We start from the raw sequence: 25,219 nt of genomic DNA on the forward strand, positions 1-25,219 counted from the left end.
GTGCTACTGGTGTTATATTTAGAAAGTGATCTCTGGTTCCAATGCATTCGAGAGTACTTCCTACTTTCTCTTCTATCAGGTTCAGAGTAGCTGGATTTATGTTGAGGTCTTTGATCCACTTGGATTTAAGTTTTGTGCACGGTGACAGATATGGATCTATTTGCAGCCTTCTACACATTGACATCCAGTTATGCCAGCACCATTTGTTGAAGATGCTTTCTTTTTTCCATTGTACATTTTTGGCTTCTTTGTCAAAAATTATATGTTCATAGGTGTGCGGGTTAATGTCAGGGTCTTCAATTCAATCACATTGGTCCACATGTCGGTTTTTATGCCAGTACCAAGCTATTTTTATCACAGTAGCTCTATAGAACTTGAGGTCAGGGATTGTGATGCCTCCAGAGGTTGTTTTATTCTTTTGGCTATCCTGGGTTTTTTGTTTTTCCATATGAAGTTGAGTATTATTCTTTCCAGATCTGTGAAGAATTGTGTTGGTAATTGCCTTGAATCTGTAGATTGCTTTTGGTAAGATCACCATTTTTACTATGTTAATCCTGCCTATCCATGAGCATGGGAGATCGTTCCATTTTATGACACCTTCTTCAATTTCTTTTTTCAGGGACTCAAAGTTCTTGTCATATAGGTCCTTCACATGCTTAGTTAGAGTAACCCCAAGGTATTTTATATCATTTGTGGCTATTGTAAAGGGTGATGTATCTCTGATTTCCTTCTCAGCCTGTTTGTCTACTGTATATAGGAGGGCTACTGATTTTTTTTGAGTTGATCTTATATCCTGCAATGTTGCTGAAGGTTTTTATTAGCTGTATCAGTTCCTTGGTTGAATTTTTGTGGTCACTTATGTATACTAATATGTCATCTGCAAATAGGGAGAGCTTGACTTCTTCCTTTCCAATTTGTATCCGCTTAATGTCTTTATGTTGTCTTATAGCTCTGGCTAGAACTTCAAGTACTATATTGAATAAGTATGGGGAGAGGGGACAGCCTTGCCTTGTTCCTGATTTTAGTGGTATTGCTTTGAGTTTCTCTCCATTTAATTTGATGTTGGCTGTTGACTTGCTGTAGATTGCCTTTATTATGTTTAGGTATGTTCCCTGTATTCCTAATTGTTCCAAGACCTGTAGTGGATAGCCATCCCAGCATTGGCCTGGAAGTTCTAACCCCCATTGAGGCTTCGGTAATGGTCATGCCCACAAGGCAGGGTGGAGGAGGAAGTGGAAGACCAAGGATTGAGAGGAGGGCTCGCTCTTCATTCCGGGACCCTGGACGCTGGAGGTAGACCGAGCAGAGTTCTCCAGAGAACACTGTTGGACTGTGCTATAACTTTGCCAGACCCTGCAACCTACCCCTTCATTTGTAAGTTACCCCACAAAATAAACCTCCCTTTTAACTACGTGGAGTGGCCTTAATAATTTCACCAATAAAGACCTTTATCATGAAGGGGTGTTGGATTTTGTCAAATGCCTTTTCTGCATCTAGTGAGATGATCATGTGGTTTTTTTTCTTTGAGTTTGTTTATATGGTATATTACATTGAGGGACTTTCGTATGTTGAACCACCCTTGCATCCCTGGGATGAAGCCTACTTGATCATGGTGGGTAATTTTTTTTGATGTGTTCTTGGAGTCTGTTTGCCAGAATTTTATTGAGTATTTTTGCATCAATGTTCATGAGGGAGATTGGTCTGTAGTTCTCTTTCTTTGTTGCATCTTTGTTTGGTTCAGGAATCAGGGTAACTGGAGCCTCATAGAAGGAGTTTGGTAATATACCTTCTGCTTCTATTGTGTGGAACAATTTAAAGAGTATTGGTATTAAGTCTTCTTTGAAGATCTGGTAGAATTCTGCAGTGAAACCATCAGGTCCAGGGCTTTTTTTGGTTGGGAGACTTTTAATGACTGATTCTATTTCCTTAGGGGTTATTGGACTATTTAAATGGTTTATCTGGTCTTGATTTAACTTAGGTATGTGGTACCTATCTAGAAAATTATCCATTTCTTTTAGATTTTCCAGTTTTGTGGAGTAGAGGTTTTTGAAGTATGACCTGATGATTCTCTGGATTTCCTCATTGTCTGTTGTTATGTCCCCCTTTTCATTTCTGATTTTGTTAATTTGGATGCTCTCTCTCTGTCTTTTGGTTACTTTGGATAAGGGCTTGTCTATCTTGTTGATCTTCTCAAAGAACCAACTCTTTGTTTCATTAATCCTTTGTATTGTTCTCTTTATTTCTATTTTATTTATTTCAGCTCTCAATTTGATAATTTCCTGGCGTCTGTTCCTCCTGGGGGACTTTGCTTCTTCCTGTTCAAGGGCTTTCAGGTGTGCTGTCAAGTCACTAGTGTGAGATTTCTCCAGCTTCTTTATGTGAGCATTCAGTGCTATGAATTTCCCTCTTAGCACTGCTTTCATAGTATCCCATAAGTTTGGGTATGCAGTGTATTCATTTTCATTGATCTCTAGGAAGTCTTTAATTTTTTCTTTATTTCTTCCTTAACCCATTGGTGATTCAGTTGAGCATTATTCAGTTTCCATGAGATTGTAGGATTTCTGTAGTTTTTTCTGTTGTTGAAATCTAACTTTAAACCATGGTGGTCTGATAGAACACAGGAGTTTATTCCAATTGTTTTGTATCTGTTGAGATTTGCTTTGTGGCCAAGTATGTGGTCGATTTTAAAGAAGGTTCCATGGGGTGCTGAGAAGAAGGTATATTCTTTTTTGTTTGGGTGGAATGTTCTATAGATATCGATTAAGTCCATTTGAGCCATAACATCAGTTAAGTCCATTATGTTTCTGTTAAGTTTCAATTTGGCCGATCTGACCAGAGGTGAAAGTGGGGTGTTGAAGTCTCCCACTATTAATGTGTGGGGTTTTATATGTGATTTAAGCTTTAGTAATGTTTCTTTTACATATGTGGGTGCCCTTGTGTTTGGGGCATAAATGTTCAGAATTGAGACTTCATCTTGGTGGATCTTTCCTGCGATGAGTATGTAATGTCCTTCATCATCTCTTTTGATTCATTTTAGTTTTAAGTCTATTTTGCTGGATATTAGGATGGCTACACCAGCTTGCTTCTTAAGACCATTTGATTGGAAAGTCTTTTCCCAGCCTTTTATTCTTAGGAGGTGTCTGTCTTTGAATTTGAGGTGTGTTTCTTGTATGCAGCAGAAAGATGGGTCCTGTTTTCATATCCATTCTGTTAGTCTGTGTCTTTTTATAGGTGAATTAAGTCCATTGATATTAAGGGATATTAATGACCAGTGATTTTTCTGTGCCTTTGAGTTGGTATTCTTCTCCTTCCTCTATCCCTATTATTCATAGGTTTGGTCTTTTCATGGTGTCCCAAATTTCTTGGACATTTTGGGTCATGACTTTGTTGGTTTTAGTGTTTTCTTTGACTGATGAATCTATTTCTTCTACCGTATCTTCAACACCAGGGATCCTGTCTTCCATCTCTTGCATTCTGTTGGTTATACTTGCATCTGAAGTTCCTGTTTGTTTACTCAGATTTTCTATTTCCAACAGTCCTTCTGCTAGTGTCTTCTTCATTTTTTCTATTTCCCTCTTCAGATCTTGGATTGTCTCCTTTGCTTTTTCATGATTTTCATTCAAGGATTTATTGTTTTCTTCTGCTTTAATTGTCCTTTCCTCTAGTTTTTTATAGCGTTCTTCCCATTTTTTGTTTGTCTGTTCCTCTACTTTATTTTTGATTTCTTCTATATAAGGCTCTAGCCTCTTCATGATGTTACTTATAAGGTTGTTTTCTTCTTCTTCCATTCTGTGATGTTCAGGTCTAGCTGTTGGAGAAGGGCTAGGTTCTGGTGATGCTGTATTGCTCTTTATTTTGTTGTATGTACTTCTGCCTTGACATCTGCCCATCTCCTCTTGTGTTCGTTCTTGGTCTTATCAGTGTACTTGGTCCAGAGAGAGTTGACAGATTTAGGGAGCCTCTCTCTGGTCCAGATGGAAGCTCTGGGCCAGATGGGAGCGCTGGTCCAGATGAGAGTGCTGGCCGGATAGGAGCTGGGGGGCTGGACTCTGAGTCTCAGGAAGTCCCTGGGGTCTCCTTATTTTGTCCAGATAGGAGCTCCTCTTGTCCAGATGGGATTTCGTCTGGTCTCTGGTCCAGATGGGAGTTCCAGGGCATGATGGAAGCTTGGGGCTGGTCTCTGATTCTCAGGAAGTGGCTGGGGTCTCCAGCAGATGGGTGTGGGGGCAGGGTGTGGAGACTGCAGTGTCTGCCTGCAGTCTTGGAAAAGGGGAGCCTTCCTGCATGGCCCGCCAATTTGCAGGAAACTGGGGCCAAGTTGGTCAGGTCCTCCCGGGATGGCCTGTGTCCAGCGGTGGGACCCAGGCGCAGTTGCCTCTCTCTGGTTTTCTTTCTAGGTGGCACTTTTAACAAGGCTGTTGATGGCCTGGCAGGGCATTCACTAGCCTGTGGCCTTTTTCCTCACTTAAATCAGGAACCCAACAGCTTTTGGGAGTCAGTGAGTGCCAGCACTTGGCACTTTTGTTTTCAGGCTTTTATCTCTTCCCTGGCACACTTTAAATGCCACAGATGACAATTTGGTCCATGGCGTCAGGAGCCTTGCTCTCCAGATGTTTAAGTTTTAGTTGGGGAGGTCTGGGGAACAAGAGACGGATTTTACTCTGTGTCCTGAATTTTTTGTTTTCCCTGATGATTGGTGGCTTAAGGACAGCTTTTGGAAGATCTGTCAGGAGGCAGAGTATAAACCAATCCTTTTGGAAGACTTGTCTGAAACTGTAAGTTGATTTTTGGCTTAAGAGCCATCCTGACTACTGTAAACTTATTTGCATGGATCTTAGCTGCTTCCAGATCTGTGCCTCCCAAGGCAGTTTGAGAATGAGTGGGTGGAGTTAAGGTGAGTTAGGACAAGAGTCCATAGAAGCAGCCTAAGCCTGCCCATTGCTGGCAGAAGTCAGACAGAAAAGGTTGCACGTGGCAGATGCAGAAGTGGGGAGGGAGAAGGGTTTAGAGCTTTAGCAGAAAGCTTGGAGATAAAGTAACTCTTTTATTTGCCTGTTCGCTGGCAGAAGTTCCCACAACTCTGTTATGTGGCCAGATTTACCAGTACCCACCCCCCATCCACCAATGTGAGTGGTAAATGTATCCGCCCCTTTGTCCCATGGCTGTAGCTGAGAGAAAAATAAAAAATTAAAATAACAAACCAGGATCAGACTCCAATCTCGGGCGACCCCAAAGAGTGGAGAGAGATCTAAGAATCAGCTCAAGTTCTCCATCCTCTTTGTCAAGGGATGGGAAGGGCTGCAGCTTCACTGCAGTTGGTCCACCATTGAACCCTAGACAGCTTTGACTACCTCAGTCAGGAGCGAAAATGTGCCTGCCGTTGTCAGCACAGCCCCAGGACAAACCCTGGGGTGTCCATGGCAAAGAATATAGCTCAGACTACAGTTGCAAGAACAGCAGACTTACTGTGGTGAAGAATCATGGTAGTGTCAGTAGTGGTAGCTATATAGTGGTCCAGCGGAGGCAAGGGACGAGTGTGCGCACTTGTGGTTTCAACGTCTCGCTGGATGGGGGAGGAGGCAGCAAGCAGCAGCAGTCACAGCAGTTCCTCAGTGGTATATCCAAGTCACAGCACCAAATGTTGGTTAAGGGGCAGCTCATGCCAATGGAGGAGGGTGCTGGAGGAAAGTCAAGAGCCATGGTTACCTTTCTAGAGCTTTATTGAGAGAGAGAGGGAGAGAGAGGGAGAGGGAGAGACTACGTGGAGGGAAGAGAGTATGGAAGGAGAGAGTGGAAAGAGAGCACACAGAGAGCATGGTTGCTTTTTAGGCTGGGACGACATCGCAGGCTGGTGATGTAATTAAGGACAGAATCCTTATACCTAGTATCTGTGGAAGCCAGAAAACGGTGTTTGAGCCCCTGATATTGGAGCTATAGACAGTTTCAAATTGCCATGTAGGTGCTGGTAATTGAACTCAGGTCCTCTGTGAAAGCAATAGCTTCCACTGAGCCACCTCTCCAGTTCCCAATTTAGTTTTTGAAACAGTCTTTTACTGACTTGGAACATGCCAAATGGGTTATTCTGGTTGACCAGAGAACCACAGGAATCTGCCTATTTCTGCCTCCTTAGCACTAGGATTATAAGTGTGCTACCACCTTTAGCCTTTTCTTTTTTAAATGTGGGTTCTGCTCACTTTTTGTAGCCCATTCCCTGTGGTAGGATACCTTGCTCAGCATTGATACAATGGGGAGAGGCTAGGCTCTCCTTCAACTTGGTATGCCAGACTTTGTTGACTAACCATGGGAGGCCTTACCTACTCTGAGGAGTGGATGGGGGTAGAGTGAGAGGGAGGTGAGGAGGCAGGAGAAGGGGAGGGAGGGGTAACTGGGGTTGTTATGTAAAATGAAAAAAAATTAATAAATAAACATATAAAAAATGTGGATTCTGGGGGATTGAACTTGGGTTCTTGTGCTTGCACACCAAGTATTTTTGACCACTAACTTATCTTTCTAGCAATATAAGCAGTTTTTATATCACGTTTTTTTAGGGAAAAATGATGAGGAAAGTCTTCACATGTTCAATACAGTGCAATTTTCCCGACCATTTTCTATCTGTGGCTAGTTAAATCCACAGCATGTGACCTATAGGTACAAGAATGGTCATTATCTCTGCTTCTTTTCTTTTAGGTGTTCACTTACTTCCATACTTGGGATTCATGAATTTAAAAGTAAAGTTCAACTAACGACTTAGAGACCCAATATCTAAGACCAGAATCATCTGTAATTTCCTAGGCCTTGAACTTAAACTGTAGCCTTTGAGGCTGATGTACTAGAAAATCAGGGAGGGACTAGGCTGGACACACATGAATTTTTATGGCATAAGTACTTCGGGGGATTGCATTCTCTAGATTGCATTTCTGTGGATATTTTGAAAGGTGTCACACTCACTACTTGATGGATCTTAACCAACTATAATAGATTTCACAGAGCCTTTTAGAGGGATCAACTTTGAAGAGTAAAAAGGAAATTAATAAAAAGATAGAGCCTATGAAACTAGAAAAAGAGCTACAAGCAGATAGGAATGGAGATAAGAAAAGAACTCTTTTAATGAAATGTTCAAGAGGCAGTAGGATGCCCACATTCATTTGAGAAACACTGACTACCAGCTCGTTGATTGGTGCTGTTTTGTACACAGTGGAGAACAGAACACAAAGCCTTGCTGTTGTGGAAATAATATTTGAGAGCATTCCACTGAGATTTGGGGAAGGGAAAGGCAATGACACATGTCCCTAAGACTTATCTCCCATATACTTAAGAGATAGGACTGGCCAGGAATGGTGGTATGTGCATGGTGGTGCCAGTTACTCTATAGAAGGATGGTCACTTGAGCCCAGGAGTTTGAGAACAACCATAAGCAGACATCAGAAATGGTAGTGACCTTGCCTAGCATATCCAAGCTCTAAGTTTGATCTCTAACTCTTTGAGGGAAAACAAACAAACAAACAAATAAACAATCAACAAGGACCTGAAGCTACCAGACTAGACAACAGACAGTTATTTTCCAGAAAGATCTTGAAGTGACTGAGGATTTAACCTGAACAAAGAATATAGGTATGCACATGGAACAAGAATGAAAGGAATGCCTGAGTTGGTCAGTGTCTTAGTTAGGATTACTATTGATTGCTGTGATAAAACGCCATCACAGCTCATCATCAAAGGACCCATATTACAGTTCATCATTCCCACTCAAGAAGAGTGGGAATCTGGAGGCAGGAGCTGATGCACAGGTCATGGAGAAGTGCTGCTTAATGGCTTGATCCTCATGGCTTCCTCAAACTGCTTTCTTATAGCACTCAGGACCACCAGTTCAAGGATGTACCACCCACCATAGGCTCGGCCATCCCACATGAATCGCTAAAAAAAAAAAAAAAAAAAAAAAAAAAAGCCCTGCAGTCTTGCCTACAGCCCAATCTCATGGAGACATTTTCTCTATTAAGATTCCCATCTCAGGGCTGGAGAGATGGCTCAGAGGTTAAGAGCACCAACTGCTCTTCCAGAGGTTCTGAGTTCAATTCCCGGCAACCACATAATGGCTTACCAGCACCCACATGGTGGCTCACCAGCATCCACGTGGTGGCTCACAACCATCTGTAATGAGATCTGGCGCCCTCTTCTGTGTACATAATAAATAAATAAAGCTTACAAAAAAAGAAGAGGGTTGGGGATTTAGCTCAGTGGTAGAGTGCTTGCGTAGCAATCACAAGGCCCTGGGTTCCATCCTCAGCTCAAAAAAAAAAAAAAAAAAAGATTCCCATCTCTAAAGTGACTTGAGCAAGTTGACATAAAATGAGCCACCACAGTCAGGATGGCGCTGCAGCACAAAAGCCATAGCAGGGCCTGTGTTCTAGTTAGGGTTCTACTGCTGTTATAGACCACGACCAAAAGCAATTTGGGAGGAAAGGGTTTATTTGGTTTACATGCTGGGTTCACAGTCCATCACTTAGGAAGGCTAAGACAGGAACTCAAGCAGGGGAGGAACCTGAAGGCAGGAATTGAAGCAGAGGCCATGGGGGAATGCTGCTTACTGGCTTACTCCCCCTTGCTTCCTCAATCTGCTTTCTTATACATCCAAGAACCACATGCTCCAGGGATGGCACCAGTTCCAGTGGGCTGTGCCCTCCCACGTCAGCCATTAATGAAGAAAATACCCTATGGACCAATCTTATGAAGGCATTTCCCCAGCTTCCTCTTCCTAGATGATCCTGGCTTGTGTTGGAAAAAAAAAAATCTAACCAGGACAGCCTGGTTTTATGGAGCAGTCTTTGGCAATTTCTTTCAGACAGCTAGGGGGAAAATATTACTGGAAGAGTTAAATTAGTTTTGAGACTACATGAAAATAATCTACCTACCCACATAGACACATAGGGAATGGCATTATGAGGAATTGTGACCTTGTTGGAGTAGATGTGGCCTTGTTGGAAGTGCTGGGGGTAGGCTTTGAGGTCTAAGAAGTTCAACCTAGTTCTCTTCCTGCTGCTAGAAGATCCAGATATAAAACAGCACCATGTCTGCATGGTACCATGTCCCACTGTGATGATAATGGACTAAATCTCTGAAACTGCAAGCCAGCCCCAATTAAAAATTTTCCTTTATAAGAGTTGCTGTGGTCATGGTGTCTCTTCACAGCAATAGAAACCCTAACTAAGACACATGGTAATAATGGTAACTTGTATGTTTGTGCTAGCATTTTAAGAATTCCATATTCATAGATGAAGCAACTGAGGCACAGTGTTGATAATTTCAAGATTCTATAACAGATTTTCAGAACCCATGTGCTGGGTATGGTAGTGCATGCCTTTGATCCTAGCATTCAGGAGGCAGAGGCAGATAGATCTCTAAGTTCAAGGCCAAGCTGATCCATAGCGGCTTCCAGGCCAGCCAGGGCTTTTAAGTGAGATGTTACCTCAAAAGACAAGCAAACAAAAAACCTAGAACCTATTTTTCTTGATTCTCCCATCCTTTTTAAAAATTATTTTATTTTTGGTTTTTTGAGACAGGGTTTCTCTGTATAGCTTTACACCTTTCCTGGAACTCACTCTGTAGCCCAGGCTGGCCTTGGACTCACAGAGATCCGCCTAGCTCTGCCTTCTGAGGGCTGGTATTAAAGGCGTGCGCCACCACTGCCCAGCTTCCATCTTTTTTTTTTTTTTTTTTTTTAAAGACAGCATCTTACTATGTTGCTCCAGCTGTCCTATAACTCACTATGTAGACTGGGCTAGCCTCCAACTCAGAGGTCTGCCTCCCTCTGCCTCATAAGCACTGCGATTAAAGGTGTGCAACATCACACCTGGCCTTTACACTTTGATCATGAGAGACTGACTCACCATGCTTTTTTCCTGGACTATAGCAGATATGTAGCATAAAAAATTCTGCCAGGCAGAATTAAGCATACTATGATTCCTAAAAAATGTTAATAAGAGGGAAAAACTAGTGCTCTAGTTATATGATTTATGCCTATAGCCACCCCCCCATGTAGTAATTTCAAGTGTTATGTATATGCCTATAGTTTTTTCTACTCCGAATGATGTTTTGTTTTTTTCTTTTTAAGAACTCCAAGAAGGCAAACAATTCAGGTGTGGAGTTGATGGAGCCAGATCATGTTCCATCTTTTTGCTCCCAAAGTCCATTTACTATATTGTTCTTGGAAACCAGTAAGAAGAGACAGTATGCTTGATCCTTGATCTTAACCAAAAGGCCAAGCAGGGACAGGCTCTCTTGTGTGCAGGAGTGTAAATACAGAGGGCAGAGAGCATCAGGTATTCTGCTCTGTCATTCTCGGTCTTACTCCTCTGAGAAAGGACCTCTTACTGAACTGAAGAGCCTGGAAACCAGCAAGAACTAATTCTATCTCTGTCTCCCCATAGTGCATATGCCCAAGCCCAGCTGTTTACATAGGAGGTAGGGATCTGAACTCAGGACCTCATACTTGCACAAGTGAATTATCCCGTCTGCTCCAGCGACTAGTTTTTCAATGACTGGAAGTGTTTGATGCCAATTGTTTATTAGAATCTGACCAGATAACACAAAACGTTCGTCTTATTTTTAGTCACTAGACTATGTAGACCAAAAGTTTAAAGAGAAGGGAGGAACCACATTATGCCAACATGAGCGAGAAAATTTTATTTCTTTGCCTCATTTGATAAAAATGCTAACAACGCAATTCTGGTTATGAAAGCCTTAAGTCCCGTGTTTGTTTTCTAAATACAAATCAGAATGCTGGCCAACTTTTCTTTCTTATGGGAGCTTCTAGATACTTAAAAATAAAAACAAAACCCTATACTTTAGTTAGGCTTGCATCTGTAGAGTTCTTCCTATGTGTCACAGGCTGACCTGATACCATTCTATTAGATAACTTATTTAGTGTAAACACAGATGGGGGAGGGGGAAGGGAGGGAGGAGTTGACTTGATCCTATGCCTTTTTGGATGAGGAAAGTGAGAGCCAGGGGTATGAGTAATTTGGTCCAAGACAACTTCTAACTCCAAGAATGAAGATCTAGTTTTCGGACAAAACGATCCAGGAATCCAAAGCGTGCCAAGCCTGTCGTTTCTAGAAAGGGATACTGGAAGCTTGCTGCCTTAACTTCAGAGGAAATGCTGCAGCCAACTTTCGTTTCAGGGTGGGGCTCTGGGGATGTCTGGCCGCCTTGCCAGGGCTGGACTCTCCCTTAGACACCTCCGCCCGCTTCCCTCCGCTCTCCTCACATCTCTTTTCCTTCGCGTTACCCTTGTGTCCCCACCCCAGAAGTCTGCAGGCGCGGCTGGAGTCCACATTAGCGCAACATCAATTTGGAGGAGTAGTGGCCTGGGCGGGTCGGAAGTCGCGCCCTGCGTGACGTAACCCGAGCGCCGTCAATCCTGGCGCAGGGGGGCGGGGCCGCAGGAGCTGACTGGGCCGGGGCGGAGCCTGCCGGACGGTCTGGGGGCGGGGCCCTGGGCTGACCATCCAGGCCTGGGGCGGGGATTATCAGATGGAGGCGGGGCTTAGTCAGTTGGCACGCTGAGTGACGGGGAGGGCGTCACCAATTTGGTGGACAAGCTGGGGACCTAGAGCCTCCGAGATGGGGCCCAGAAGGGGTGGGGTGGTGACTATCTGCCGGAGTGTTCCGGGCAGGTTCACTATCCAGGGGCGGCTGGCTGATCTCTTAGCGTAGCTTAAGCTAATTGGTTGGGGGGCGGGTCTACAGGTCGGGGGTGGGGCCTGGCCGGCTGACGGGCCGAGGGCGGGGCCTGCTCTTTGACCAGCAGTGGGCAGGGCTTGTGTGGCCAGCAATGGGCGTGGCCTGGCTGGCTGACCGGCCGGGGGCGGGGCCTGGGCCTCGGCCGCAATCCGGGCCTCCAGGCCTGTCGCTGCTAGCGCAGTCTGGTGGCCAGGGTCACTCCCCTCTGTCCCGGCCCGAGTGACAGCCGCTGCCCGGCGCCGAGGGGCAGCGCGGCTTCTCAAGTCGGGCCTGGAGCGCGGCGCGATGCCGGGGTCTGTGCGTGCGGTGTGAGACGGCGGCGCTGGGTGGCGGGCCGGGCCGGGGCCGCTCATGGTGCCGCCACGACTCCATCGAGGGGCAGGAAGGCCAGGTAGGCGGCGGGCGGGCGTCTGCGGCCATAGTGGACGGGTCAGAGTCCTCTCGCCCCTCACGAGGCGGCACGCTTGGTTTTCCTCATGTCGTTTCCTCACCGAGGGGAGGCGACCCTGTCCCAGCTGCTTTCCGTCGTCCTCTGGGACCGCGGCCGGCCCGGGTGTAGTGACCCGGCGGGTGGGGAGCGGACGATCGTCGGCCTCACGGGAGGTGAGTTCAGGAACCTTGCACATCACTTCCTGTCAGCGAGCCGAATCCACTGGATGTGGGGGATGAGGATACTTTCTCTTGCACGCACGCGTGTCTAGACTGCCTGGGGGCGAAGGTCCTGAAGGGAGAAGGTTTATGAGACTTCGAGGATCTTTTTATGGCACTCTTAAATGTGCCATATGTTGAACCAAGCCAGGGCCTCTTGGAGTTATCCTTTTTTCTTTCTTTTTTGGGGCGAGCGGGGTTGTGGGGGAAGAGTGGGCAGGGGAGGGCTCATGTATCCCAGATTGGCTTCAAACTCTGTGTTTGAAGGTGGCCAAGGGTAACCTTGAACTTCTTATCTCCCTGCCTTACAGACATGCTCCACCACACCTGGTTTATGCAGTGCTGGGAATGATCCCAGGGCTAAAGCGTGTTAGGCAAGCACTGTATCAACTGAGCTACACCCCCAGCCTGTTTTTTCTGTTTGTTAGTTTGGTTGTTGTTACCTTGTGATACGGTCTCATGCCCCTATGCTGGCCTTGAACTCACTATGTATTCTGACTGACCCTGAACTTGTGATGTTCCTGTTCTCCTGTTTCCCAAATGCTGGGATTATAAGTATGTGCCACTCTGTCCAGTTTGGGAAGTGGTTGGGATGGAACCCAGGACCTCGTGCATGCCAGGCCAGCATTCTACTACTCAGCTACATCCCCAGAGTGTGGCTTACGTTGAACACATTTTTTGATAATCTATGAAGATGAAGATGAAAAAGATGTGATCTTACAATTGAAATTCTCCTAAGCATAGTTTCTGTGGTGCTGTTTTAGGTGATCTGAGTCCTTCACCTCCATTTAGACTGAGATCTGCCAGGTTTGTGGGCATTGCGTTTGAAGAGCTCAGAGAAGCCCTGGCAACAAGGTAAAGGAGGGTACACTTCGTAGTGAGCATTCGCTAGCAAATGTCTTGTGTTTCCTTGTACAGGATTTCTGATTTTTCTGAGGTTCTTTTAAAAGAGACTCTAATTAGATCTCTGTTTTCTAAATTAACAGACTGCAAATGGTTTGTGTATTTATCATGAACCGAATGAATTCCCAGAACAGTGGCTTCTGTCAGCGCAGGCGAATGGCCCTGGGGATAGTGATTCTCCTGCTGGTTGATGTGATATGGGTGGCATCTTCAGAACTCACCTCGGTATGTATTTCTCTACCAATGATGTTGCTCAGTGATAGTATTAACGTTGACTGGTAGTATTTCACCAATTAGTGTCAACCTGTAGTATTTCTCCATTAGTGCCTCATGCTTCTAAAGTCAGTATTCTAAGAACGTTGACTTCTTTGTTTTTCTTTGATATTATTAGTGTCATTATATTAGTGTCATTTCAAGTGAAAACTCAGATGATGTTCTTGTTGTTTCCCAAAGTTACAAAAGCTTTGTATGTGTGCATGTTTGTGTCTGTCTGCATGCCATGTGTGTACACATGCTCATGGATGCCAGAAGGGTGCTGCTGAGGCCCTGGAAGTAAAGTTACAGGCAGTTGTGAGCCACCTGACATGGGTGCTGGGGATTCAATTCTGAAGGAACAGTAAACTCTTACCATTATGGAGCTGTTTCTACAGCTCTAGCTGCAGTTTCTTACATTTGTAGGGAGCATTACTCAGAATATATTTTAATCAAAATTGAGTTTATTTTTTCATAACTACTATTTTCTATAAACAAACATTGGGGGAAGTCTTTCACCATCTATGGAAAGTAGGGATACTTTGGGTCTAGCTGTGTTAGCTTAGCAGACTGCTCGCCACACATGAATACTTTTGAAAAAGAGAGTATTGTTGGAAAAGTAAACAGGAATCATCTGATTTTTCATTGTACAAGTCACTGTTATTCACATGCATACATTGGTGAATCCACACTTATGTGTTTGCTGATTCACATGTTTTTATGAAATTCCCAGTGTATGATTGGCTGAAGCTAAGCTCTGCTTGGTGTGTCCTTGGTAGTATGTGGTTCTTTGAGTTTGTAAGCCAGTTTTACTTTGTATTTGTTTGGTTAGTGATCTTTGTTAGAAGACAATTTTTTATTTGTTATATTTATTTATTTACTTATTTAGATTACTTTGTGTGTGTGTGTATGTATGTATGTGTATGCGCGTGCACGTGCACATGCAAATTTGCGATGATGCTCATGTAAAAATCAGAGGACAGCTTGTGGAAGTCAGTTCTCTCCTTCTACTATGTGGGTCAAGGGGATTAAATTCATGTTGTCAGGCTTTGTGGCAGGTACCATTACCCACTGAGCCACCTCACTATCACAGCCTTTATTTTCAGAACTCATCACATAGACTCACATATTGCAGTCATAAGGAAATACCCAAGAGGAAACTTAAGTTTATAAGACGAATTTAAATGTCAGGACAGGCCATTTGATATCCTTGATCTCACATCACAGCTAAGTAAATAGTTGAGGTTATGCCTTGTAAGTAAATAAATTTTTGCCCTTCTGGGATTAGGCCCTGTTGGAACACCACAGGCCCTTTGTATTTCACTTGAAAACCCTTCTGTAATCTTTTTTAGATTAACATTCCACAATTTTGCTTCAAAGAAATCTCCTTAATGTTGATAGGGTCCTGAACCTAACTTTTAAATGTTGCAGTATTAAATAAATTGTTTTGTTTATCAGCTAATAAGCTTTAGAACAAGGCTGGGCATGGTGGCACAGGCCTTTAAATCATAGCACTTAGGAGGCAGAGGCAGATAGATCTCTGTGAGTTTTCAGGACAGCATGGTCTACAGAGTGAGTTCCAGCCCACAGCAAGACTCTGACTCCCCTCCACCCCCGCCCCACTCCTGCTAACCCCCAACAAAAGAAAGGATTTAGAACAAGGAAGCATTAGATTAAATTATAATTTAGCAATTCATATCTAAAGGTTAAAAAAATTCCAACTTGCTTCTGACAATTGTTTTACAAACTATACATGTATTGAAGCATTATATTGTACACAGTAATTACATTTTAGGATGGGTTTTGTGTGTTCAGTTTTTAGTATTTTCTTTTGACAAGTTCTCCCTGTGTATCCCAGGCTGCTCTGGAACTCATTATGTAGCCCAGCCAATTTCCTCTTAGGTGCTGGGGACTGTCTGTGTGTAAAACTACAGACAGCTGCAGTTTTCATTTGTCAGTTATACTTCACAAAGCCAGAAAAGAAGTCAGTTTTTAAACAAATAGCATGCTTTAGTGGAAAAAAATGTATGATTCTGTCATCTTAGAGCATATGTAAGAGGTTTAAATCTTCAGCCAGGAAAACATATCAGACTTGGAGACAGTGTTTGCTGGTAAGCAGGAGGACCTATGTAAAGCCCAGGCAGGTGTGGTAGCCTCCTGTCATCGCAGCACTCAGGAGACAGGGCCCAGGATCCCAGGACTAGCTAGACTAGCTGGAATTGGCAAGCTACAGGTGTGGGGAGAGACCTTTCCTCAATAATAAAGTAAACAGGAATGGAAAAAGATACCTCATGTAGCTTCAGACATCTGCACACACCCCTGTACACACATGTGCACCCACACACACATGCACACCACAGACACACTAGAGACACAAACACAAGAAGAAAGGAGAGACTGAAGTGGTATAATAAATCTTCATGTCTCATCATTTTAATAGTGATCAGTCTTTGTAACCTCAAGAACCATGTTCATTCCAATTTCCTGGAATACTTTATGCAAATTCTCACCAAATAATTTCTTTCCTACTTATCTCACATTGAAAATCACATTGTTTTTATTTTAAAAACATAATCACTGCTACTAACATGTCTAACAAAATTAACTGTAATTCATTAGAATCACCTGATGACCAGTTAATTTTTCTTGATGTAACAAAGTCACACACACAACCCAGCTAGGATCTGAACAAGGATCCACATTGCTTTTTTTGTACCTTTGAGTATATGCCACTCCCCTTTTTCTTCTCTTTTGTGGATTAGAGAAACAAGGTCATTGTCCTGTGAGACACATCATCTCCTTGGCCTTGCTGATTGCTTCCTTATCCTGTCAACTAACTGGTTCTTTCGGTTTGGATAAAGCGTAGTTAGGTAGACGTCTTGATTTAGGTTCCGTTTTCAGGCAAGGATATCTTGGTAGTACTGGGTACTTTCTGTGACATCAGGACAGGAGGCATATGATGGCTGCACAGCTGTTTTGGGCGATGCCAGTTTAAGTAGTATAAAGCTCACCCCCTGGCCAGTGAGGTGGTTAGTGAGATGGTTCAATGGGTAGAGGTGCTTGCCACCAATTCCAGCTGTGTGAGTTTGATCCCAGAGACCTCTGTAATAAATGGAGAGAACCAGCTGCTACAAACTGTTGACTGACCACTATACTCACGTACACACATGCTCAACCCCCACAAAATTAATAAATAACTTATTTTTCATCAACCTTTAGATAATAGTTGAATATCTTTGTGATGATTGCTCTGAGAGTTTATTTCTTTAGGATTTGCAAAATGGTGATTCTTCAAAGAACCATTCCTTCTGTATTGATTTTTTATCTGGAATCTTTTTAGTAATAACTATTATTGGGTCATCCTGTAAAGTGTTGATAAATCTTGATATTTCACCCCCTTTTACTTTAGAGAACAATTATGAGGAACTTCTAGTACTAACTGTCAACACATCCCTTTCAGAACCATCATAGCTCATGGGTTTTTATATATTTTATATGTTTGATATGTAGCTCTAACCATTATAATTACTGTGATTTAAGGCTTAAACTACCCTAGCTTTCTTTACTAGGAGCCCCTCAGATTGGCTCTGGGATCCTTCTCAGATGATCTCAGCTTTATCTCATTTGTTTTCTGGCTCAAGATGCTCCAGGCTCATCTGGTACATATCTGTCCCTATCCCCAGATTTGGCCATTGTCACTGAAAGCTGTGTTTTCTTCAGTGGGAAATAGTCCAGGCTGCCATCTGGGTCTTGGAGTTCTTTATTTCTCTTGACTTGTCATCTTTCTAGGTGCATGTAACTAGGTTTTGTTGCTATTGTTGTTTCCTAGGAGACAAAATTAAAGTATGGTGAGTTTTCACACAGTTTAAAAGAAAATTACACATAAAAAATAGCTTCCTAATAACATTAACATTCATATTTTTGTTATATGCTAACGTGCTTTATTTTCTTCATGCCATTTCTTCTGCGTGGTATGATTTTTATTCAGCCATCCATATACATTTTAAGAATAATTTTTGAAAGCCAGGTGTAGTAGTTGGGCATGGTGGTGTGTACTTGTAATCTCAGTACTAGGGAGTCCCAGACAGGCAGATCCCTGGGGCTTAATGGCCATTCTAGTCTACTCAGTGAGTTCTAGGTCAGTGAGAGGCTATGGTTCACACAATAGATGGCTTTTGGAAGATGATACCAGCATTTGTCTTCTGGCTTTCACATGCATGTGTGTACACCCCCCCCCCCCCCCAATATATGAGATAGCCTCTTTGAAAACTTCCATAACCCTACACCTGTTTTCTCCTTTGGTACTTCCATGGCACCCTGTAGCTCCTGTATGGTACTTAGCACATTTCCTCACACACATGTCTCCTCAGGAGAGGGAGTGCTGCTTTATTCTTCTTTAGTCCCTAACATAGGTGCTTTTGCATAGTAGGTTTTCAGTAGATGTGTTGAAAAACCTTTTTTATTTTTGATGGTTGTTGCTGCTTCATTTGACAATTTTGTGTGCGAGACATACATAGTATTCAGAGATGAATTTAAAGGATTTCCTTATCTCTTTGGTCTTCCTAACCTTATGGACTTCTAAAGAGATGACAAGGTGGAGATGTGTAGAAAGGTTTTAAACCTCCTAAGGTTGTTTGTGTAAAATGTTACATTTCCCTCTACAGTATGTCTTCACTCAGTACAACAAGCCATTCTTCAGCACCTTCGCAAAAACATCCATGTTTGTTCTGTACCTTTTGGGCTTCATTATTTGGAGACCTTGGAGGCAACAATGTACGAGAGGATTCCGAGGAAAGCCTGCTGCTTTTGTAAGCTTTTAATCTTCACAGTTTAGCGGTTTATCAGTTTTCTTAAAGTCAGGGTTTTTGTTTGTTTGTTTGTTTGGGTTTTTTTTTTTTGTTTTGGTTTTTAGAGACAAGGTTTCTCTGAGTAACAGCTCTAGATGTTTTGGAACTGGCTTTATAGACCAGTCTGGCTGTCTATAAACTCACAGAGATTTGCCTGCTTCTGCCTCCCTAGTGCTAGGATTAAAGGCGTGCGCCACCATTGCCTGGCTCTTAAAGTCAGGTTTTTAAATAGTTCATTTCAGCATGTAATGGTAGAATATAAAAACAAAAGTCAGGCAGAGGTGGCACTGGCCTTTAATCTCAGCACTCAGGAAGCAGTGGTAAGCAGATCTCTTGCGGCCAGTGTGGTCTACAGAGTGAATTCCAGGACAGACAGGGCTACACAGAGAAACCCTGTCACAAAAAACAAACAACCCAACCTTTGTCCAAAATTTTATTTAAAGATTTATTTTAATTACTTGTCTTGTGTGTGTGTGTGGGGGGGTGGGATATGCACACATATGTGTACAGGTATATATGCACAGAGGTTAGAAGAGGGTATCCAAGTCCACAGACCTGGAGTTAACAAGCATTTATGTGAGCCCTGGCTTTTTAATGGGTATTTGGATCTGAACTCCATCCTTGTGATTCTGGAGAAAGCACTTTTAACCAATGACTCATCTCTTTAGCCCATGTCTAAAAATTTTAAAATGTTCTTCCAACTTGGCAGCAGAATGTCTTGTGAGGAATCAAAAGTGTATATCACTTTCTGTCCCTTTTCTTATGACATCTTTGAGTTGCTAATGATTGGTGAAGTAGCCTTCACCAACTTCTGTGGAGACGATGAAGAAAGGAAGGCCTAAAAACAAGGCCTAGTGTCTTTGCTCATTTACAGATTAGATGAGTGTCATGTAAATTAGCTGTAAAGTTAACTGTAGAAATGAGTTTCATCCATTAAGTGGAAATTCTGTATTCTTTCATTGATATTTTCTAAGGTTTTTCATTCATTGATAAATATGGTAGCTTATGTAGCATCTTATCTTCTGTGTAATAGACACCTTACATTTTTGAGAAGGAAGAGTATAAAACCATCATTTCTATTCATTCTTTAAAAATTATTTCTCTTTCTCCACTACTGTAGTAAATATGTAACATCAAATTTTAACCATTTCCTTCCCTATTTATTATTGCAAAATAAATGTAATATCAAATTTATCCTTTTTTTGATGTGCAGTTCAGTGGTACTAAGTGCATTTGCTTTGCTGTATACTGCCAATCTCTAGGAACTTTATTGTTCCAAACAGAAACTTTGTGCCCAATAATCAAGAATATCTAGTCTTTTCAACCTCTCAAATGTTCTTTAAATAAAGATTTATTGAACATAATAAAGAAAAAAGCATTCCTGACCTCTCCTTCCCTAGTCTCTAGTAACCATGGTCTACTTTTCTGTTTGTTTCTGTTAGTTTGTATTGTTGGGGAGTTTTGGCTCTTTGAGGGGGCCCTCCACCCAGGTCGCAAATAAATCACACATGGGGGCTTATTCTTAATTATGAATGTCTGGCCTTAGTTTGGCTAATTTTTTGCCAGCTTTCCTTTTCTTAACTTATCTTGACTACCTCTTGCCTCTGGACTTTTCCGGTTCTCTTGCTTCTGTAAATCTTACTCTTACTCTGTGGTTTGCTGTGTAGCTGGGTGGCCAGCCTCTGGAGTCCTCCTCCTTCTCTGGCTACTTCTTTTTTCTCTCATCCATCTCTTTTCTTCTATCTCCTCCCAGATTTCTCCCCCTATATATTCTTTCTACCTGCCAACCCTGCCTATCCTTTCTTCTGCCTTGCTATTGGCCGGTCAGTTCTTTATTAGACCATCAGGTGTTTTACACAGGCACAGTAACACAGCTTCACAGAGAAACAAATGCAACATAAACAAAAATAACACCCCTTAAAATAATATTCTATGCTGGGCAGTGGTGGCATATGCCTTTAATCCCAGCACTCGGGAGGCACAGGCAGGCAGATCTCTCTGAGTTCAAGGCCAGCCTGGTCTACAGAGCGAGATCAATGAAAGGTGCAAAGCTACACAGAGAAACCCTATCTCGAGGGGAAAAAAAAAGAATGTTAAAAAAAAAAATATTCTACCACAAGTTTGTGTGGTTTAAATAGTACTTTTTGGCCGTGGGGGTTATGGAATGGAGTCATCCTTGCACAGTATCAGTGGCTCCCGGAGTGTGGGCCAGGCCTGAGCTCTGTCAGAGACTTTGTCAGGTCAGTCTAGTCTCATGACAATACTGGAGGGTTGCTGCTTTCCTTCACTAACTCTCCTGTCTTTCTCTGCATGTCTGAAATACTGCAATAGTGTAAGGAAAGGGGCTGAGGCTTTAGCCTTAGGTGACTCACTGAGGTTTTAATCCAGGTTCTGCTACTTTGACAAAACAGCCAGCCTCAGTTTCTTCATCAGGAAAGATAAGATGATAAAGTTTACTCTGCGTGGCTGCACCCTTGGCATGGGCTACTGTCATCGAGAACAGTAGTTAGATGCTAGCTTAACTGGAATTGTGTTGTGTTCATTTGAGTTATCTGAGTAGTCCTGCACGATGACGCGCGTCTCTGTGAATTTGATGTCCTGTTCTCTGTCTTCAGTTTGCAGACGCGGAAGGTTACTTTGCTGCTTGCTCAACAGACACAAGTATGAGTAGTTCTTTGGTAAGTGCTGCCTTTCTTGTTGGGCCAGACAGCTGTGAGGACAGCCCTGTTAGATGAGAGGTACGCTCAGCACTGTGTGCCCTCGGAGAGAACTGCTGTGGCACTTCCCTTTCAGAGCGAGACGGAGGGTCTAGGGTGAGAGGCCAGCTGCCCCTGAGGAGAGAGGGGTGGGGGAGCAAGTTACAGAAGGCAAATAAAAAGCACAGGCCAGACCTGTCTCTGCCAACTTTCAACTTAATGCTCATCATTATTACCATTTGGAAACAAGTATTGGTGCTTGACACTGAGAAGAGGCAGATAGTCCATCCATTTATTCTACACTGTTTGTTTTAGCATTTCTTTAGTTATTTTGTATGTGTTTGTATGTGTGTGTGTGCCACAGTGTGCATGTGGAGGTCAGAGGACAACTTTTGGGAGTCATTTATTAATCTTTTCTTTCTTTCTTTCTTTTTTTTTTTCTGGTTTTTCGAGACAGGGTTTCTCTGTGTAGCTTTGTGTCTTTCCTGGAACTCACTCTGTAGCCCAGGCTGGCCTCGAATTCACAGAGATCTGCCTGGCTCTGCCTCCCAAGTGCTGCGATTAAAGGAGTGTGCCACCACTGCCCGGCTATTTATCTTTTCATCATCTGAGTTCTGGGGATCGAACTTATGTTGTCAGGCTTGTATGGCAAATGTCTTACTTACTGAACCATCTTACTGGCCCTTCTAAAGCAAGTTGTTGTTTGTTCACCTGGTTTTTAAACCACATTGTGTGTCTGATGGGTTAGAAGGTACTGTGAAGACTAGTAAACTTGGAGAAAAAGTTTGTTCTCTGCTGCCTTAAGCATCAGCAAGATGATGTAATACCATTTGCCTTGTTTGGTGCACAAGGTGCTCACTAGTCTTCTAATAGTTTTTGTTTTTTTCTCTAGGACCCATAAGTCAAATTGGTCTAGGCCAAATGTTATAATAAAAAGTTCTATGTGGCAAAAAGACCATTTCAGTTGTTAGACCTCATTGATTGAGTTAGTGAATATATTTTGTTTTCTGAGTATGTTGTGCTGTCGTTCTATACCAGGAGATCAAAATCACAGAAAATTTTAGAAATCTAATTTTTAAAAATGAAACAGTTTGCCGGGAGGTGGTGGCACATGCCTGTAATCCCAGCACCCAGGAGGCAGAGGCAGGTGGATCTCTGAGTTCAAGGCCAGCCTGGTCTACAGAGCTAGTCCAGGACAGTCTCCAAAGCTACAGAGAAACCCTGTCTTGAAAAAAACAAAAACAAAAACAAAAAAAAAAAAGGAAGAAGAAGAAGAAAAATGAACAGTTTAATTGGAGGATTAGACTTTAAATAAGAATATTTGGCTGCGGTGGTGCACGCCTTTAATCGCAGCACTCGGGAGGCAGAGCCAGGTGGATCTCTGTGAGTTCGAGGCCAGCCTGGGCTACCAAGTGAGTTCCAGGAAAGGCACAAAGCTACACAGAGAAACCCTGTCTTGAAAAACCAAAAAAAAAAAGAAAGAAAGAAAAGAATATTTGTAAAAATGTCATGACATTTGGGTCTTAGAGCCAAATTTTAGCTCCTACTTAGCTGTTTCTGTACCTCTGCTCTGAATACAGTTCCTTTAAAATACCTGTTTTCTAAAGTTATTTTGAGGACTAGTGAGAAATACATTTTAGCCATTTTGTATTTGAACCTTATGAATAGTAAGAACTGATCAGTGGTAGTATTTCCCCCATCTTTGAATCACTTAAACATTATCACAAATTGTTGGCACAGTCCTTGCCACACAAGAATGAGCACCTGAGCTCAGGCTTCAACACCTAGAAGGCCATGTGTGGTGGAATTTGCAGTCCAGCACTGAGAGGATGGAGACAGGAAGATTGCTGGGGCTCAGGGGCCAGCCAGCCTCACAGTGAGCACCGGGTCCCAGTGAGACAGCTTCAGAATCCAGGTGAACAGCTCCTGAGAATCACAACTGAGACTGAGCTCTGGCCTCCACACCTGTAGCCCTACAGACATGTACACCTCATACCCTTAACCCATTGCCCACCCAAGAAAGAGTTTTGTTGTTGTTGAACCTTACGTATAGTCAGCAAATGCAGCTATACTATATATTTGAATATTTGTCCCTTAGCTGCCTTCCCCATTGGACTGCATGCTTATGAGGGAAGAAACTTCATTTACTCACCCTTAGTCATAGGATTTAGAACAGCGTCTGTTTAGGAAGAGTACTCAGAATGCTTTTGTTCTGTGTTGTTTTGGGGAGAGACAAGAGTTCATGCTCAGACCATCCTTCCACCTCAGCTGCCCAGGTAGCAGGGGGTTCATGTATGTACTTCCTCCAGCACAGAATGCTGTGTGTGTATATCTGAAGAGTGAACGTTTGCTGTTGGCTGAGAGGGTTACTTTTATGATATTGAGGTATTAGTTCCCAGAATGTGTCAAAGATACCATTTTACATTTCTGAACTTTACATTTTAATGTTAGTTCAGAATTTGTGGTTATTAAGTGAGGGAGTGGGGAGGCGTGTGTGTGTGTGTGTGTGTGTGCATGCACATGGGGAGGTTAGAAGATCACTTTGGGGAGCTGGCTCTTTCCTTCCACTGTGGATTTCAGGGATTGAACCCAGGCTGTCAGACATAGATGGAAAGCACTTTGGCCTGTTGCCATCGCATGGCTGGCATTTCTACTTTAAAATGATTCTTTGTGTCCTTGTACCTGTGTGACTGGTTGAGTTTGCTCTCCCAGTTTTTGGGGAAAGTGGTGCTGACTATAGATGTGCTGGGGAACAGTTGAGTTGTGATGGTTCCTGTGTCTACGTGCCTTGCACTTCAATTCTGCCTGGTAGCTTAGCTTTGGATTTTGCTGCTCATGTTTGTTTCTGTTCACACTATGTTCCAGAGTGAACCCCTGTATGTTCCTGTGAAGTTTCATGATCTTCCAAGTGAGAAGCTTGAGAGCACAAACATTGGAACGGAAAAAAGTGAGTCAAGCTTAGGGTTCCAGGCTTGAGATTGAATGGAAATGTAGCTTCTTTTGAGCCACTGTGAGCTCACAGGGTTCATACAGTATGTCTTGACTTCATTGGGGATTGACATGGCCTTAGTTTTCTAGAAGTTTGACTGGATTGTGAATCTGATAGAATATAATATCTGTATTAATTCAATCAGAATACTTTCCAAATACAAGGAAGCTCTATGGTTTTATCATCATATATATATGAACCTATAAATTAATAATTAGTATATAGATTAATAAATTAATTTTATTTATTTATTTTCCTTTGAGACAGTCTCTCATGTAGCCCAGGCTGGCCTCAACCTTACTGTGTGTCAAGGATGACCTTGAATTTCTGATCCTCCTATCCATACATCCTGAATGCTAGGATTATAGGCATATATTGCCATGCTTGGTTTAGTCAGTGCTAGGGAATGGAACCCAGGAGCCCTGCTAGTCAAGTACTCTATCAGTGGAGCCACAGTCCCAACTATATATGTGTGTGTTTTTATTTATTTATTCACTTAAATGAGCAATATTCTCATAAACGTGTCCTCAGAGAGCCAAATACAAACATTACATGAGTTTTGCTAATTGGGTGAGTTTCCTCCAGAATGTCAGTGACAGTATACAACAAAGTGTTTATCTGTTCTTTCCATTGCAAGGCATAGCACTGTAGTGTAGAAGAGTGTTCTGAATGCTTTACTGGGAAGGTAATTCTGTCAGCTAGCCATGAAGAACACTCAAAATCATGTTCTGCTATATATAAATGCTAAAATAATAAGCATAGTAGAATCCTGAGCCATGTGGTTGTGTATATGCACAACTGTAAACCTTATGTTGGAATTTTAATCATTTTAAGCTCTTCAAAAATTTTTAAATTAAATTTTAATTTATTTTGTATGCCTTTTTGGAGATCAGAGTACAATGTCTAGGAGTCAATTCTTTCCAACATTTGATTCCCTGGGGATCAAACTCAGGTCACCAGGCTTGGTGGTAGGTGTTACCCACTGAACTGTCTTGCTCACCCTATTGTAAACTCTTTAAAACATTTCATAGATGAAATCTTTTTTCCCAGTAGCTCCTTTGACTGAGCAAAGCTGCCCCAGGTAACAATATAACTCTAGTGTTTTTTTTTTTTTTTTCTTTACTTTGATCATAACTGAGTGGAAT

General features: G+C 42.7%; 1 protein-coding gene across 3 annotated transcripts in view; it reads left to right on the plus strand.

The window, feature by feature from the left end:
• Positions 1-11,834: 11,834 nt before the first annotated feature.
• Slc35f5 (solute carrier family 35 member F5) overlaps positions 11,835-25,219 on the plus strand; it is a 35,903-nt gene continuing 22,518 nt past the window's right edge. Inside the window, exons 1-6 of one of the 3 annotated variants that reach the window (XM_036202469.1) lie at positions 11,835-12,130; positions 13,152-13,242; positions 13,374-13,515; positions 18,207-18,350; positions 21,005-21,067; positions 23,951-24,032. In XM_036202469.1, the coding sequence (XP_036058362.1) occupies positions 12,091-12,130; positions 13,152-13,242; positions 13,374-13,515; positions 18,207-18,350; positions 21,005-21,067; positions 23,951-24,032 (562 nt within the window). In that variant the 5' untranslated portion in view covers positions 11,835-12,090. The remainder of the gene's footprint in view (positions 12,131-13,151; positions 13,243-13,373; positions 13,516-18,206; positions 18,351-21,004; positions 21,068-23,950; positions 24,033-25,219) is intronic. The other 2 variants (XM_036202467.1, XM_036202468.1) reach the window with 2 other exon arrangements.

The sequence above is a fragment of the Onychomys torridus genome, chromosome 11 (genome assembly GCF_903995425.1).
Source record: "Onychomys torridus chromosome 11, mOncTor1.1, whole genome shotgun sequence".
Lineage (NCBI taxonomy): Eukaryota > Metazoa > Chordata > Mammalia > Rodentia > Cricetidae > Onychomys > Onychomys torridus.